The 15,803-nt window shown below is 38.0% G+C and overlaps 1 protein-coding gene across 2 annotated transcripts in view; it reads right to left on the bottom strand.

Annotated features, from left to right (window-relative positions):
• Positions 1-15,803, bottom strand: part of CPNE4 (copine 4) — a 239,526-nt gene that overhangs the window by 170,261 nt on the left and 53,462 nt on the right. For both annotated transcript variants that reach the window (XM_033070258.2, XM_033070249.2), the window contains one exon: positions 12,861-13,048. In XM_033070258.2, coding sequence (XP_032926149.1) covers positions 12,861-13,040 — 180 coding nt within the window. In that variant the 5' untranslated portion in view covers positions 13,041-13,048. The remainder of the gene's footprint in view (positions 1-12,860; positions 13,049-15,803) is intronic.

The following is a 15,803-nucleotide window of genomic DNA, read 5'->3' on the forward strand; positions in this document are numbered from 1 at the left end:
GTTTCAAAATTAATTAAAGATGCATGTACTCCTTAGGGTTCATAGTGTTACTATTCTAAAAATAACACGAACATCATTTGCTGATGCCCAGCTTAGAAGAGTATATGTACAAATATTCTAAATTATAAAGAAAAATTTTGAATGGGTCCTTAAAGTGTTATAATTATATCTTTCATTCTTAATCGGAAATGTTTCCATCATAAAAGCTCAGAGACCAAAGTATTACCAAGTTGCAAGAGTTACACTAAGTGTGTTGTTTTCCATTAAAACTGGGACTTGAAACCACCTTCTTTCCCACACAATGCAAGAGAACCTGAAGGTCAGGACATAGCTACTTTAAATCATAACAACATCAGATCAAATCTGAAAAGTCAAGTCTAGAGTATAAATTGAAAAAAAAGCACGCAAGCCCTGTGAGTACTTCATTTTTTGTGCCAATACAGCAATTCAACGTTCAGTAGCAAATACAAAATCAACGAAAATCTGGGCAAAAATCTCCAGAATTGGCAAAACAGCATTTACATGCAAGTTGAATTAAAAAAATAACAGTTTGGGGTGGAATCAGAGTTGCATGTAGAATTTTGACTGTTAAAGATAAGTCTCAGTCTCCACCGCACGGTTAGTTATCATCAACGTTTTCCAATATTATTAGAGAATCTCAATAAATTCTCAGGGAAAAATATAAATTATGTATATATATAAAAAAGGAACATTTGTCTGTAATATTTTGGACATGACTTCACTGTGGAGCTATAAGGCTAAATGTGGCAGAAGAACAACTAAGTCCCACCAAACTAAGAAAGAATGGACACTCCTTACCAAATGGCACAAAGCTATGCCCAGAGAGGTTTAGGCTGGATATCAGGAAAAGCATTTTTACCTACAGGGGTGGTTGGGCACTGGATCAGGTTCCCCAGGGCAGCAGTCACAGCCTGACAGAGTTCAAGAAGCATTAGGACAATGCCCCAGGCACATGGTATGATGCTTGGGGATGGCGCTGTGCAGGGCCAGAATATGGACTCGATGATCCCTGTGGGTCCCTTCCAACTCAGGATATTCAATGACAGCTTTTTTTTAAGAGAAGGAGTAAGACTAATGCAAAGATGGTCAAAGATAGACTTTGGTATTTAAATTAAAGAATTAAGGAAGCAAGCAGGCAAGCACAGGGCCTTCAACAAAATTAGGCACACACGGGACTGTAAAAAGAGCACTGAAACATCAGATGATGATGAACATAATGCAAATAACTTGAAACAGAGAAACAAAGGAATGCAAATTAATATTGTATATTTCTGTGCAGAATAGGAAAGACACATACATGCCAGCTGAAAAGCTTAATATAAGCTGGAGAAGTGCAAATACAGTTTTAAACCAGCAAATACCGCTGTCAGTGAAAACAGTTCCTGCATCCATGTGGAACCTGAAGGGCAGCCAGGGGAGTAAGACTGCTGAAGCTAGTCCAGTTCACTTGGCAGTGACACAGCATAAGCTTTTAAGTTTACCCCACTTACAAGGCAACAGCAGACTAATCAGCCCTCAAACAGCATTTAAAGTTAAATACAACAAGATACAATGATCAACTAATGTTTCCCTGAAGAGGCATATGAGAAGGGATGTAGTGCATCACTTGGTTCTGCACCAGCAGCCAGTTCTACACCAATGGCATACACAAGCCAGCTGGTGCCATAGCTAGGCAATGAGTTTTTCCAAATATTTGGAAAACAAAAGCCTCAAACCTCATATTTTTAATTGACTTGTTTTTTAATTGAACTTGTTGAACTTGACTTGAAAAACAAACCTCAAATCCCTCTGATAAAGTTTATCATGACAAATCCAGATTACCACAATGGATAGTTTGCTTCTTCAAAAGCACAACACCATGGGTTGGTGGCGTGGAAGAAAACTGAGCAGCTCACAAAATAGCGACATTTACCTCAGATAGTCGCAGTGAATATTTTATGGTGAATTTAAAATGAAAAAGTAGGTGAACAATACACTGTAGGCCTTTTGAACACAAAAATAGTTCATAAGGAGCTACAGCAATTATTCCAGTTTCAATTACTTACATGGTCTTTTAGAGGAGACTGTTCAACCCGAGAATTGGTTTGTCACGTATTTTTATTCTGCCGTCTTTAAGTGTGACATTTTGAACAAAAGTCAGGTAAATTTATACAGACCACCTACGCAATCCACAGCCAAATATCAGGGACTTTATATGGATTGTCCAAAGCACCCTAAGATTTTCTTAGCAAATAAACACCTTTGTAGAGACGGGATTGGTAAAATTCTGCTTTGCTGTCAGCAGCAGTGGCATGGTGGTGGTAGCAGCCACTCCAAGCCCTCTGACAGAAACAGAGGATATTTTCAGCCCTGTGGCTTCCTCTTCTTCAGAGACTAGTCTTACTAGTATACATCTAGGATCTTCTTTTGGAGAACACTAGGAGTGGCAAAGAAGCAAGAGCAGAAATCACAATTCTGGTAGTTGATGAAATGTGGCTGTGCTTTGATTACCTGTTTTTACATGCAAAATTGTGAAGTTCTCAAGGGGAGAAAAAAAAAATCAATCTATCCCCTTTTTGAAAAAAAGTTTAAAAAAATCAGGCAAAACCGGAAATATCTGTTAACAGATGAGGTCAGCACACTGATACAGAAATGTAGTTTGGACATGTCAACTCTCAGTCAGATTTCAGAGAGTCTGAATTCTGGCCTGGTTACAACATAACTGTTAGAATATGTTTTTAAGCTACTACCAAACATGTGAGAATATGGAAAACAGCAGTTTTGGCTGTTTTTTTGGCTTTGACTTTCCTTTGCATAAACTTGAACTCCATCAATTCATGTCAACAGCACCCTTAGTATGTAATGGTTTCAAGCCAAACCAGCGTAATGAACTCAGTAACCCTGGTCAAACAATATTTGAACAGAAGAATTTCAAAACACATTCGCAGTAACTCAGACTGTTTTTCTAAATCACTTATTCTCAGAGTTTTATAAGTGTTCTTTTCCTTCAGGAAGCAATTTGCGTTAGGCCCTAAAATGCTTCACAGAAAAGGCTCACGCTGCTGACAATTTCTCAGTTCCATTCTGATGTTACAGGTTAAGAATCAGTGCACTGAATCAATCAAGTGAATTATCTACTTACAAAGCAGCTCCAAATATTCCTGTTTACTGTAGGTTTATCACAATCTGTCAGACTACTGAAGTCAAACCAGGCTTAAAATCTGTCCTGGAGACGTGTGAAGTTTGTGTATCTGTGAAAAATAGCTCATGAGAGGAAGACATATTACTGAGGTAATCTGAAATGTGGATCTGCCTGCCCATGATAAAAGCACCCTTAGACTCTCCATCCAAGTTTAAAATACTACATATCTGATAGATAATTAAACTGCAGAGAAAGAGAGCAAAACTTTTTTTTTTTTAATGTTGAGCTGTTGACAGTGTAAAATTCCTCATGTATATATTCCTACCAAACCAGTTATTCAGGGTTAAGAAGGAGTGGGAGCACTGTAAAACTTTCTTTTTCCTTTTATCTTCCTTACATAATTTTGAAAACATTTTAAATAGTCTCATCCTTCTTATAACAAAAGTATAAGGCCTGATGGGGTTAAAAAAAAAAGTAAATATTTGAAAAATCTTGTTTTATTGTATATGTATATATATGACTGTATATACATATATATATATAGACTGATAACACTGTGTAAGATTCACTGCTTTCATAGAAAACTGTCCTGAGAAAAAGTTGAGACAAGTTAATGAAGCATGAATTAAGAACCATCAAATAGACAGCATGGCTAAAGGCAGTATTTACAAGAAAGTCTTAGGATGATTAGAAACACTGATGAAAGTACATTAACAACAAAGAAATATTTAAAACTGTATGAGAAGAGGAAATAATTCAGCTGCCCTGTTAATGAGGACACTTTTATTAATGTAGAGTAAAATATTTTTTCAGCCATAATATTTTAAAATTTTAAATGTCATAAATACAAGAACAGATGAGAATTCCTCTCAGTTCTTTCTTAGTATTTCATGTCCACAATCCAATTACTCAAAAGTTAAGATGAAGGAAAAATTAATTTCCAAGTAGCTTAAAATCATTCAAAATGCTTCTACCAGCAACAATACAGAAATGTTTGCAAAGCCACAGAGAAATCTGACAACAGAGCACCCAACCCAGTTCCTCCCCAGGTACAAATGGCAAGGTAAGTGCACAGTGCTACTTGCAAACACAGACACACTCTGGCTGAAGACATCTGCTGGAGGAATGGCTGTAAAGAAATTGTACCCCAGGAAGGAACAGAGTTCCTCAAACATTTCCATAATCCCTGACTCTCTGGACATTAAAATAGGATGTAAACAAGTATGGGTCATTCAGATTTCCATCTAAGCTAGTGCAGTATTGAACTGATTTTTAAGCATGTAGCTATTTCCTAACATAGAAAAATTACTACATGATCCCACATTTCATTTCCATGGCTCTCCTAGGGGCTGATTTACCAGGCAGAGAGTTCCTGGAAATCAGCCCCAACAGAGGATCTTCCTGGGAGAGGATGCTCCAGGACACAGGGTCAGGGAGAGACCATGTAGCTTTTACCACCTCTCATACATAAGCACTCCCTCCTGACTTCTCAGGAGTACACTTGGTTTTATTCAATTATGTAAACGAGGAGAAAATAACTCTTCACTCTCCATAGCCTGAAGACAGGGGACCTGAAGCAGTTTAGATGGACAGATAGAGAAGCCAGCTTCCAATTCTGGTAGAGAGGAATCAGCCAGCTTAAATATGACCACTCTCAATAAGAACAAAGACATCCACTTTCTCTCCTTTGCACATGCATTACATTTCACAAACTGCACTACGGAGGCAGAAAATTATGTTTGAGCTAGTGGAATAATATGATATTTCATATATATTGACTCAACATGACAGTATTTGTTTTCAGTTGAGACAGTCTGTCTGATTCAAATGAGTTCAAACTGAAAGACTAGCTGATTTTAAAAGACAGGATAAAAAGCACTGTGGCTGTCTTTAAATGCAGAAATGAGGAGGCTCAAGAAAAAGCAGTAGTGATGGGTGAGAGAAAAACAAGAGGGAGTTATTATAAAATGGATTTAAATAAATAGACACATTACTACCTGGGGTCTAAAAAGAAAAATCTCATCAAAATCTAATGATGTTCATATTTCTGAACTAGGCACAGGAGGAAAAAATTCCCAGTACCAGCTTCTTATCAAATATTTGCCAACACAAGAAAATCACAGCCTTTAATTTTCAGATTTCCAATTTTGCATAAGTAGTTCAGAAAGACCTGGAAAAGAGTCCTTTTTCTTTTCAACAAGAAAGTAATATGAATTACAGTTCCAGGTTTTGAGCTTATGCATATATATTTGTAAAAATGTACTAAGTGCATTAGGGGTGAACAGAATGATTCTCTGTTGGATAAACTGCATAGCAGATTCCCTCCATGTGGAGAACTTTTCTTTTTCCAGAAAGAGTTAAGGACAGGAGGTCTTCAGCAGGCAAACCCTTGGAAGAAACGGTGCCTCCAAAATGTTAAGGCTTGGAAAGGAAGATATCCGATTAGATTAATTCAGGCTGAGAACGGATGAAGATAAAACATGCAATTAGCCTGCAGCCTGACCCCACAGACTTCCAGTGGTGCTTGAAAAAGATGAGCTGTCTTTGACAGTCACACTATACAGAACGACTTCAAGGAAATGTACCAGGAACAGAAAGCAAAAGCTAAAAGCAAATCTTGGTAGCAATAGAGGTTACCAAGTAGTTTTCAGTATAGAAACATTCATTAGCATCAACAGAGACTTGAGAGAGAAAGGTATGATTTGAACTATGAGGATGAAATAAACCATAAAGGCATATACACAGGCACAGTGCTATGGTGTAAATAAAATCACAGCTTTCAGTTTGATGAGTGAAAACAAGTCTAATGGTGCCTAAAAAACCCTTAAGCATCATCTTCTAGGAACATCCCTTGGGAAGTGAATGCAGCAGGACTGCTTCCATTTCTTCCTAGGTCCAAAGGTCAATACAAAAGTTGCACTCACAAATCATTACCTGCAAGTTGTGCAGGACATAGACCTTTGCTCATACAAGACCAAGTGCTCTGAAGGGGTATGATCTGGACAGGAGGGCCCAATCAACTTGCCAGCCCTGAGTCTCAAAAGGTGGGACCTTGGCCACCTTCTGGCTTAATTAGAAAAAATCCCATTGTCTTTATTTCCTTTATTTCAAAGTCTTAATCTTTTCAATTAAAGACTCAGTTTTTCCCCCACTGGCTTTCACCAACCACGATCTGCATTAATCTAATTTTACAATAGATCTAATATTTCATTAAAGACTTTGATCTAAGCTTTGGCCAGGGAACTTGCAGGTAGCATTTCCAGTTATCAGCCCTCTTCTACATCCAGAAGAGAAAAACTCCCAAATCTGCAAATGAATCAAAAGCTTCTTCACAAAGAGAAGAGCTAATTTCATTACTGTTATTCAGTGGAAGCGTCTCCTTGTCACCAAATTTGGCACAATCTGATATAAAACATCAAACCTTTGTAAATTCCTCTCTTTGTCAGACAAAAGTGTTCCTAGGATACTATGTTCCTCTTACTGTAACCCCATTACTTACAATTAATTTCACACAGGATGTTTTTTTCACCAATTTGAAATTTTAAGAGTGAAATCAGAAAAATAATACCTAACATCTGCTCTAGCATTGACTAGAGTATTATTTTTTTAAAAAAATCTCCAAACTCATCAAACTTCCAATAAATCAGCCCACTGTTATGCCTTGCAGTTCTTTAAGGCAGAGAATAAATCTCACATCCCTGCTCAGAAATCTCTGTGGAAATGCAACAACAGGTTATGGCACTGCATCTCTGCAATGCTCTGAAGTAAACACAGTTCTAATAACTACCCAAACAAATTCATGTTTTGTGATAGGTTAGGTATGCTGAATCTTCAAAGTATAGGTTGCCTTTTTATACAGTAACGAACAAATCAGAATAAAACTCCAAATGACATTGAGAAAAAGAACAGAGATTTTCTCAGTGACTCCTTTAATACAAGAAAAAGGGACTTAAAAATTATCAGCAAGAGGGAAGCTAAAAAAATACAAGTAATATTACTTTATCCAATGCCCACTTAAGCTGCTGAACCCTTTTGTCACAGGATATCCCAAAATTTTATATTTTATATACAAAAACTTCTAAAATTATTTGAACTAAGTTACGGAAGTTATTCTAACAACATCTTTTTTACAATTATAAAGGCATAAACTCCTGTTTAAGAACTCCCTGAGCTGCAGATCACTAAGAGCTGGAAGAAAAAGCTGGGAATACACTTTTATATTTTTCTGATCCTGTATTTCTTCACCATCACCAACTAGCAGCTAGATGCAAGATGGGGTTGGACAGCCTCAAGTCTCATTCTTTATGGTTGCTGGTGGTAGTTCTTGCTTCTGATCATTAAAACTTCCAGTCCCACCCAAATGCTTCATCTATTACCTGTTCATCAAAATTAACTAAAAAGGATGCATTTTTTCATGTGTATGTGGGGGGATTTTTCCCTCCTCACAGTATTTTTGTGTTTATTTTGGAACAGTTTGTTAGAGTCATGGAATATATCATCCCACAGACTCCCCTATTTCATGGCTTGTTGGCTTCGGCAGTGGGCTGTAACAGCCACAGATGGATAACATGAAAGCTACTTTTGGGTATCTATGGAAACAAATAGATTGTCTGCCTCAGGGTCTTCTCTTCAGATCCTTTGCCCATGCTAGCAAGGGGCAGGGAATTTCCCCCAGTCTCCAATACAGAGAGAAGAAAAATGTGGCAGTAGGTGCTGGGAATATAAATGGGAAGCTGAGATAGGTGAAAAGGCAGAGGAAGGAAAAAGACGCTGGAATTCAGAAATGAAACAAAAGAGAGAGCAGGACTAAGAGAAAAGCAAATACAGATAGATGAAGAGCAAGACTGTCCTTCCTATAGTTTCATTCCCACATTGCCTGTAGGCTCCACTGTGTATTCTGTGCCTTAACTAGTTCCATGCATTTCCTAGCTCACTGGTCTCTACCCTCTGTTTGCATGACAATCTGTGTGGATATGCAGGTTGATGTGAAAGGAAAAGGAAACGCAGAAAACTCCGGTTTGTTTGTAAAGTCCTGCCAAGCTGATCCTTGAAATGTCATGCTGAATTGCAAGCGAATAACTTTTATTTTAAGAATATCAACACATTTTTATCAAAGCTCACCAAGTTTTCCACAAATTGTGACTTCAGAGAACATTTCAACCAAAAAAAAAAATCTATTTCCGTAAACAAACTTACCCCTTTTAATGATTTCACCCAATTCCATCAAGATTAATTTTAGCAAGTGTGGGCTGTCTTTGGGTGCTGTTTTATTTGCTGTGCAGTTATTGAGGTTTAATAAAAACTTTGGGTAGAAAGCAAAACCTCCAGCTGGTTGTTCAAATCCACAAGGCAGCAGACATTCTCTGTCCTGCTGAAAGCCAGAAGAGTACAACTACAGGAAGCTCTCCCCGATTCCCAAACATGGCTACTTGTCCTCCTAAGCTGCTCTTCTCTTTTCGTACCTCCAGACATCACATTCCAACTGGCTAAATCAGGCTCTGTGACACCTCCTGATCTCATGTAAACCTTGTATGACCAGACACAGCTAAGCAACTTACTCAGCTTTCAAAATAATGTGTACTGTGGGTATTTGCCATATGCCGATAAGCTGTGAACAGGCTCAAGCTACTTTCTTAAAAGGAGTTACTGAGAATTGCACTGCCAGCACATCTCAGTTGAAGGTTCCAAAAAAAATGCAACACATTAGTTAAGAGTTAACATCTATTACACATGGACATTCACACTCTAGGGGGGTAAAACAATCACTGGAGCAAAGGAATTTATCATCATGTACCTCAGTCATTCTCCATCTGAAACTTAGTACAGTATTTAAACTCCTTGAACACATTCAAATCAAGATGGAAAATCATCCATTGAATAATTATCTTAAGCAGTTTAAGTACAACATTTCGGCACCCTGCAAGTGTGCACCTGCCTAAAGTTACGGCCAGAAAAGCTAAAATTCAGCCCTGGATCAGCAAATTGGCTTTTAGTATCTAAATACAGCATAATCTTAAATTCTGTTGTATCATAGCCTGTCATGTTAGACTTCATGTGTGAGAAGGAGTAAACTGCCAGTTTTCCTGGGAGACACAACATGTCATTTACATTCTAGCGTGGTGGAGATAGTGCTTTTCAGCTAGCACCAACATACATACATAGGGGAATGCAGGGAGGAGGTGTGTGTGCACACTTGTGCATGTATCAGTTTGTTTACAGAGAAACATCCACCCAGACAAGGAGAAAAAACCAGAAAACATGATCAGTCCCAGAGCAGGGGACAGCACCAAGAATCCTTTGAGTATTTGTCCAAGTTCCCAATGTGTTTTGTGTCTCTCATCAAATCATCCAGGGAACTACAGGCCCAACAACTTCACCTCAGCTTCTGGGAAGTTGATACAGCACTTAATCCTAGGCCTATTAGGATAAGAAAATCATCATGAGTAGCCAACCAAGAACAAGTCATGCCTGAACAACTTGACACACTTTTAAAATGAAGCAGATCTACCTGGTCTGGTAGATGAGAGAAAAGCAGAGGATATTTTCTACCAGGACTCCAGTAAGGCCTTTGACACTGCCTCCCAAAAGATCTTCAAGGAGGTGCTGTTGATACAGGGAATGGATGAGCAGTGAGGTGGATTGAAAACTGGCCAGGCTCAGAGGCTCGTTATCGGTGAGAAAAATTCCAGCTGGATGCCAGAGACTAGCAGTGGGGCAGAGGGGTCAGTACTGGATCCTGTTTAAGATCTTCATTAATGATCCGGATGATGGGACAGACTGTACCTTCAACAAGTTTGTAAATGACACACCTGGAGCACTCAGGAAGCATCTTATCAATGTAACATCTGAAGGGAAGCCCAAAGACCACAGAGTTAGGCTTCTTTTTACTGGTGGCAAGTGACAGAACCTGAGGTAATGTGCACTAGTTGAAACATAGGAACATGAGGAGACATTTTTTCACTTGTGACAGAGACCAGGCACTGGCACAGGTTGCCTGGGGAGGATGCAGAATCCCCCTCCTCAGAGATATTCAAAACCCATCTGACAGTCCTTGGCAGCTGGCTCTAGGGGTCCCTGCCTGAGCAGCACATGGACCATGGGACCTCTAGAGGTCCCTTCCAACCTCACCAATTCTGTGTCTGCAAAAAAACCAAACAAAATCCCTCAAAACTAAACAAAACAGGAAAACCGCAGATTGAAAAAAAATGAAGAAGAATACATAGATGTCATTTCCAATCCCTGGAAACAGCACCTACCCACTCCACAAGAGCATCAACACATTTTCATTCTATATTTACATGTGTAGGTGGCATAATTTACACAAACACACACATGCACACACAGAACTGCAGAACTGAAAAAAAAATTTCCTCAGCAACAGGCTGACATATTTTATCAAAATTCTCCCAGAGACAAATGTGCAGAGATCACTCACTTTCAGGGATTCTCTGCACCTGTAGAGTGACTCCCTAATATCCCAGTATCTCTAGTTTCATTCACAGTGCAATCCCATCAGCCTAAGCCCACGTGCTTCAGCTGCATCTGGTCCAAGAGCAGCCATGCAGCCAGCCCTCAGTTCTTTCCATGGATTTCAAAAGCACTTGTACGCAAGAGCACAACCTACACAGACCACAACCTGTACTTCTGACACCTTTGATTCAGCTACTCTGTGCTGACAAAACAGAGTATGCAGTCAGCACATACATTTCAGTAATACTGTATATTGGTACAGCACGTTTGGATCTCCAAGGGGTTTAAAGAATCTGGAAATTCAAGATGATTTATGAAGGCACTAAATCCACACTCCTCTACTCCTTTCTTTTTGGGTTGCCATTTAGTGATTTCTATGTTGAATATACTCACTTCACTGGTAACTGGATTTGATTATTTTTTAATTATTTTTTAATTATTACTTAGTCTGTTTTTTCAGGTCTTGCTGGATCATTGATTGCCATCAGCAGAAGATTCTTCCAGCCAAATTATGTCTCCAGCTATACCTGAGTGACTCTGCTCAATTTAGCTCAGCAATTGGAACTTAATTATAATTCTGTTAAGAAGGTGCTGGCCAGAAAAGACACATCATGGCAGAGTGGCATTTGCTTTGCAGCACTGATAGGAACATGAACTAATAAAACCTTTTTTTCACACTAAAATGAATTGCCTGGACTCTCACACAGTAGGAGCAAATGACTTAAGATGAGAATCGTATCAGGTGGGCAGATCTGTTCTGTAAGAATTATTCTATTTGGGCAATCACTTTCCAAATTAAAAACCACACCAAATAAAGGGAATCTCCATTACTACATCAGAATATATAATTTAAATCTACTTACCCTGCCAGAGACAAACTGCATGTAAAGGCACCCAAAGTTATTCAGAGAACTGAGACACCACAAAAGTTTTCATTGTGTCTTTTCTAAAGAGGGGCATTTCATTTATTTTGACCCTTAATCCATCACTTGGTTAATTTCTACAATTTGTGTGACTGTGCAAAGTGCAGCTAAATCCTTTTTTCTACACAGAGAGCTAAAATTACCCTTTTTTATTGTATCACCCTAAATTTCATTTACATGGACACACTGATTTTGTAGCACTAAAACAACGGTGAGAGTTTTATTTCTATTTATAGTCTGGTTTTCTACCAGAGATATGTCTAGTGGTTCCACAAGAGCAAACTAAGAGAAGAAGAATACCATAAAAAACCCCTTAACTTTCCTAGGCTGGTGTTGGCCTAAAATGCAAAAATTTCACAGGTCAAAATGATTGGAATAAATGGAACAAAAACCTCAAAGTCTGAAAAACTTGGCTGAAAATGTTAAAAGACCCCTGAATTTAAGATTTTGCTTTCTGCATATGCTCACCATTATTATATTTTATCTCTCATAGATAAGACAATCCTATGCTGAATGCTAAAACTCTTGAAAAGAGAGGGATGAATATGCACTCAAAATGAACTGGATTTAATAAATTCCTAATTTTCTCTTACGTACTTTGTATTCTCTTTTTGAAGTCACACCTTTTAGCTTGATTAACCACAAGCATTCAACTGTAACTTTTAAGTAAAATAACCAACATGTCATTCAAAATATTACATTCCATTCTATGTTGAACAGTTACAATTTGAATTTCTTTAAGACACCATGTTTCCAGTTATCAAAAAAATTATTTCCATGATCAGGTAAAATAACACAAGGTAGAATTTTAATCAAACACACAACCAGCAATACAAGGTAAATTGATAAGGCAAATTGAAAAGGCAAATACATTAGCTTCACTAAGTGCAACAATGAATCCATGTGTAATGCTCAAAATTTGCAAGTCAAGCTACTCTGTCACCAAATCCCCTGTCAAATAATAATAAATCCTCCTCTCTTCCACAGCATTCCTCTTCTTTATATTGTAATGCCTGGTGGTCACTATCATTTTCAGTGCTATTATATAGCTTTTATGAAAAAATAAGGCCTAAAGGTAAAAGTTTTATGATGCTTCATTCTTTATTCATCTTGATTTTTAATCTAGATTCCAAAGAGAAGTTCAAAATTTCTGATTCAAAGTGTGTTAGGGTTAATGGAAAATCTTTTTTCATTCTTGCAAGATTATGCCACAGGCTTCAAATTGCTTCTTCTCTTTACTGTTCTTGCCACTTCAATTTTGCATCAATTTGTCTATGCCATCCTAAAGCGCCAGAAGAATCAATCTGATTTTATTAAACACTCACCTCAAACCACTGGCCATGAGACTGCATTTTAAGAATGACACAAGGATCTGGTTTTGAGAGGGCATCCCTGTCTGATATGCCTTTGCATGCAACTCGCAACTCCACTTTAGTCAGGCATGGGCTGTTAAAAATTCCCAGGGTATTTGCTGCTGATTCGTAGATGTTGCTCATTTTCTTCATTCCTTGTTCTGAAAGAGAGAAAAGGTCTATTAAGGATGGTGCACACACAGTACAGCCCCTCCTTCCACACAGAAGCCAAAGTTCTGCTAGACAGTAACTGTGAATGAGAACCAGAGCATGAGGGGAAAGAATAAAATAAAAGGAATACCAATAGAAAAAAGAAATAATCATCTCATATGTTGATAAGTAAACCAAGTTCAGACTGAAATTTTCCACCATGCCTCTGAACTCTGTGGGTGAACTGTAACCTCAACTTCCAGCTCTGTTTCTGCTTATAGAGCCACATTTCCCCAGGTCAAAGGATAAACAGGATGGTAATTCCGAATTTCTTATGATAACACCTTAACAAGGGTAAATTTGTTCAGCACTCCTCCAATCTGCTTTTATTTCTCTCTATTTCTTCTAAAGAGTATGCACTTCTTTTTAAACAAACTTTTAGCATAAATGCCATAGAAGGTTCCTTTCATACCAACCTTAAATTCCAAAATACATTTCACCATTTCCACACTTAATGCAGCAGATTACCTTCCTCCATTCCTAAGACAGCAGCTAAGATTAATGTTCTAAACAGAAGGGCAGGATATTTATGCTGCCACCTCCTGTTGTGTTTGCTCTTTTGGGTCAGGAATCAGAGTTATATGAGCACTGATAGCTGGAATAACAGGGATCTCCAACCCTTACTTCATTATGAACACCACCACCAATCTTGTAGCTCAAGAATTTCTCTCAACAGAAGCAACAAAAATATTTTAACACAGAGCTTACAAAAATCCTTTTATGACCATTTTTGCATCAATAAAGAATATGGGAACACTCTAATTTGCACATTTGCTCTGAGCTTCACAGCCTGACCCTTTAAAAATCTGCTTCCTAATACATGGATTAGTGCCTTCATCACTTTACCCCATACATAACAGCCACAAAAAATGATTCTTGTACTTCTAGCAGGCAGATTTGTCTTGCCATTTTATCAGCAATATGTTTTAGTGGTCTGTTTCAAACCTTTTCACTGTCTATTCCACAACACCCTGTTCTCAGAGGTTAATGATTTTTGAGAACTGTTTTGATAAAAATTACATTTGAGAGATATGGAAATGAAAGTGAAATTTCCTTTCCCCAAATCTGCTAAGTTAAAAATAAACTCAAAACCTGCAAAATCACACTTATCCAGTTTTCCTATGAATTGGAAAGGTAAAATTAGAAAGGTATTTCTCAGTTCAGAGCAAGGGGAGTTGGCAATAGAGTCTCTAATACAGACAGACAAATTTCAGGAATGTAAGTCTGAATGATGAGATGGGAAATTATCTGCCCACCTGGCAGAAGGGACAAAAGCTTGTTAACAAGATACAATTCTTCAAATCTATACAGCAACTTACTATATGACCATTGATCTGCTGTGACTACCCTGTTCAGATATAAGTGAAGTGAGCCCGAGTGGACCCCGACCACCCTCTGGAACTCAGGCTCTACCGGTGAGTTTGAAATGTGATCCCCATCAGATAGTGCCTGACATCCTAGCATCAAAACAGGCACCTTCAGCCCCTCCCAGTTACTTGCAAATATTTTCACCTAAACTACTGTTCCTTGGATTTACTGCTAGGAAAGAAACATGACTGAGAAAATAGGCAAAGCTCAACAACACATGGAAAAGGTAATGATATAGGGCTACGTTACAAAGCGAGGGGCTGGAGAGACTGTTGTCTAACTGTTCATTATTTTGTAATCCCATCTCCTTCAGAAAGCTTTTTAACAAGCTCATCCCACACATTTACACGACATTTTTACATGTTGCCCTTTCCAAATTGAAATCCATTTGAAAATTGGGTTAATTCTGTCTCATACACATCATACATCATTAATAAAATGTCATCCTTTGTGCAGAAATAGGCTGGTGATTTAATTAAAATGGATGATTTCAACACTGAAGGGAAGAGGAAAAAGTAGCAGAGTGAGGGGGAGAGATGTATTTTTCTTCCTCCTACAATAATTATACATTGGTTTTTCAGAACAGCAGATAAGTATAAAAATTATATTTCTTTTTATTGCTATGACTATTATTTCAGCTTTTTAAAGTTCTAAATTTATCAATGGAAAAGATCAAGCCACAGCCTTATTCTTTTGTTTCGTTATATTCTACTTTTAATATAATCACTAGCTTGGGCTGTTGTGCTGATGTCATATCACCGGGAAGCTGGAGGCCTGGAAAATAGATTTTGAGCCCACTGAAAGAAGCTAAAAACAGTTCTGTTTTGCACAAACATAGACAAGTTAGATTGCGTAAAAAGTTTTTTTTGTCAATTAACTGCGCACATTATTGATGGAGGAAAAAATTATTCATTTTGCTTTGCTACAAACTCTTCCTTTTTCAGTTCATTAGAACCTTGTTATTCGTTCAATGACCACACAATTTCAATACCAACTGAACAAGAGCCGTACCCATTAGAGGAAAGCAATAGCACAGATATAAAAGGTCAGTGAAATAAGTGATAGCTCACATATTTCTAAAGTTTTCCGTTCATCATTGCATACGTTCCCTCTCATTTCCTCTGGAAAACAGGAAAGTGGTGGATCATCTGCTTCCCACACAAAGTTATTAGCCAGTGCTAGACTGAACAGAAGGGGGAAGCAAAACCAGGCCTTCTGTTATCACCTCTCCGTGGTAAAACATCAACTGTACCAACTGGAAAAAAATTAAAACTGCACTATGCTGAAATTGAAATGTTCTAAGCTACAAACAAAAAACCAAAACAAACCAACAAACAA

Source organism: Catharus ustulatus, chromosome 1 (genome assembly GCF_009819885.2).
Source record: "Catharus ustulatus isolate bCatUst1 chromosome 1, bCatUst1.pri.v2, whole genome shotgun sequence".
Lineage (NCBI taxonomy): Eukaryota > Metazoa > Chordata > Aves > Passeriformes > Turdidae > Catharus > Catharus ustulatus.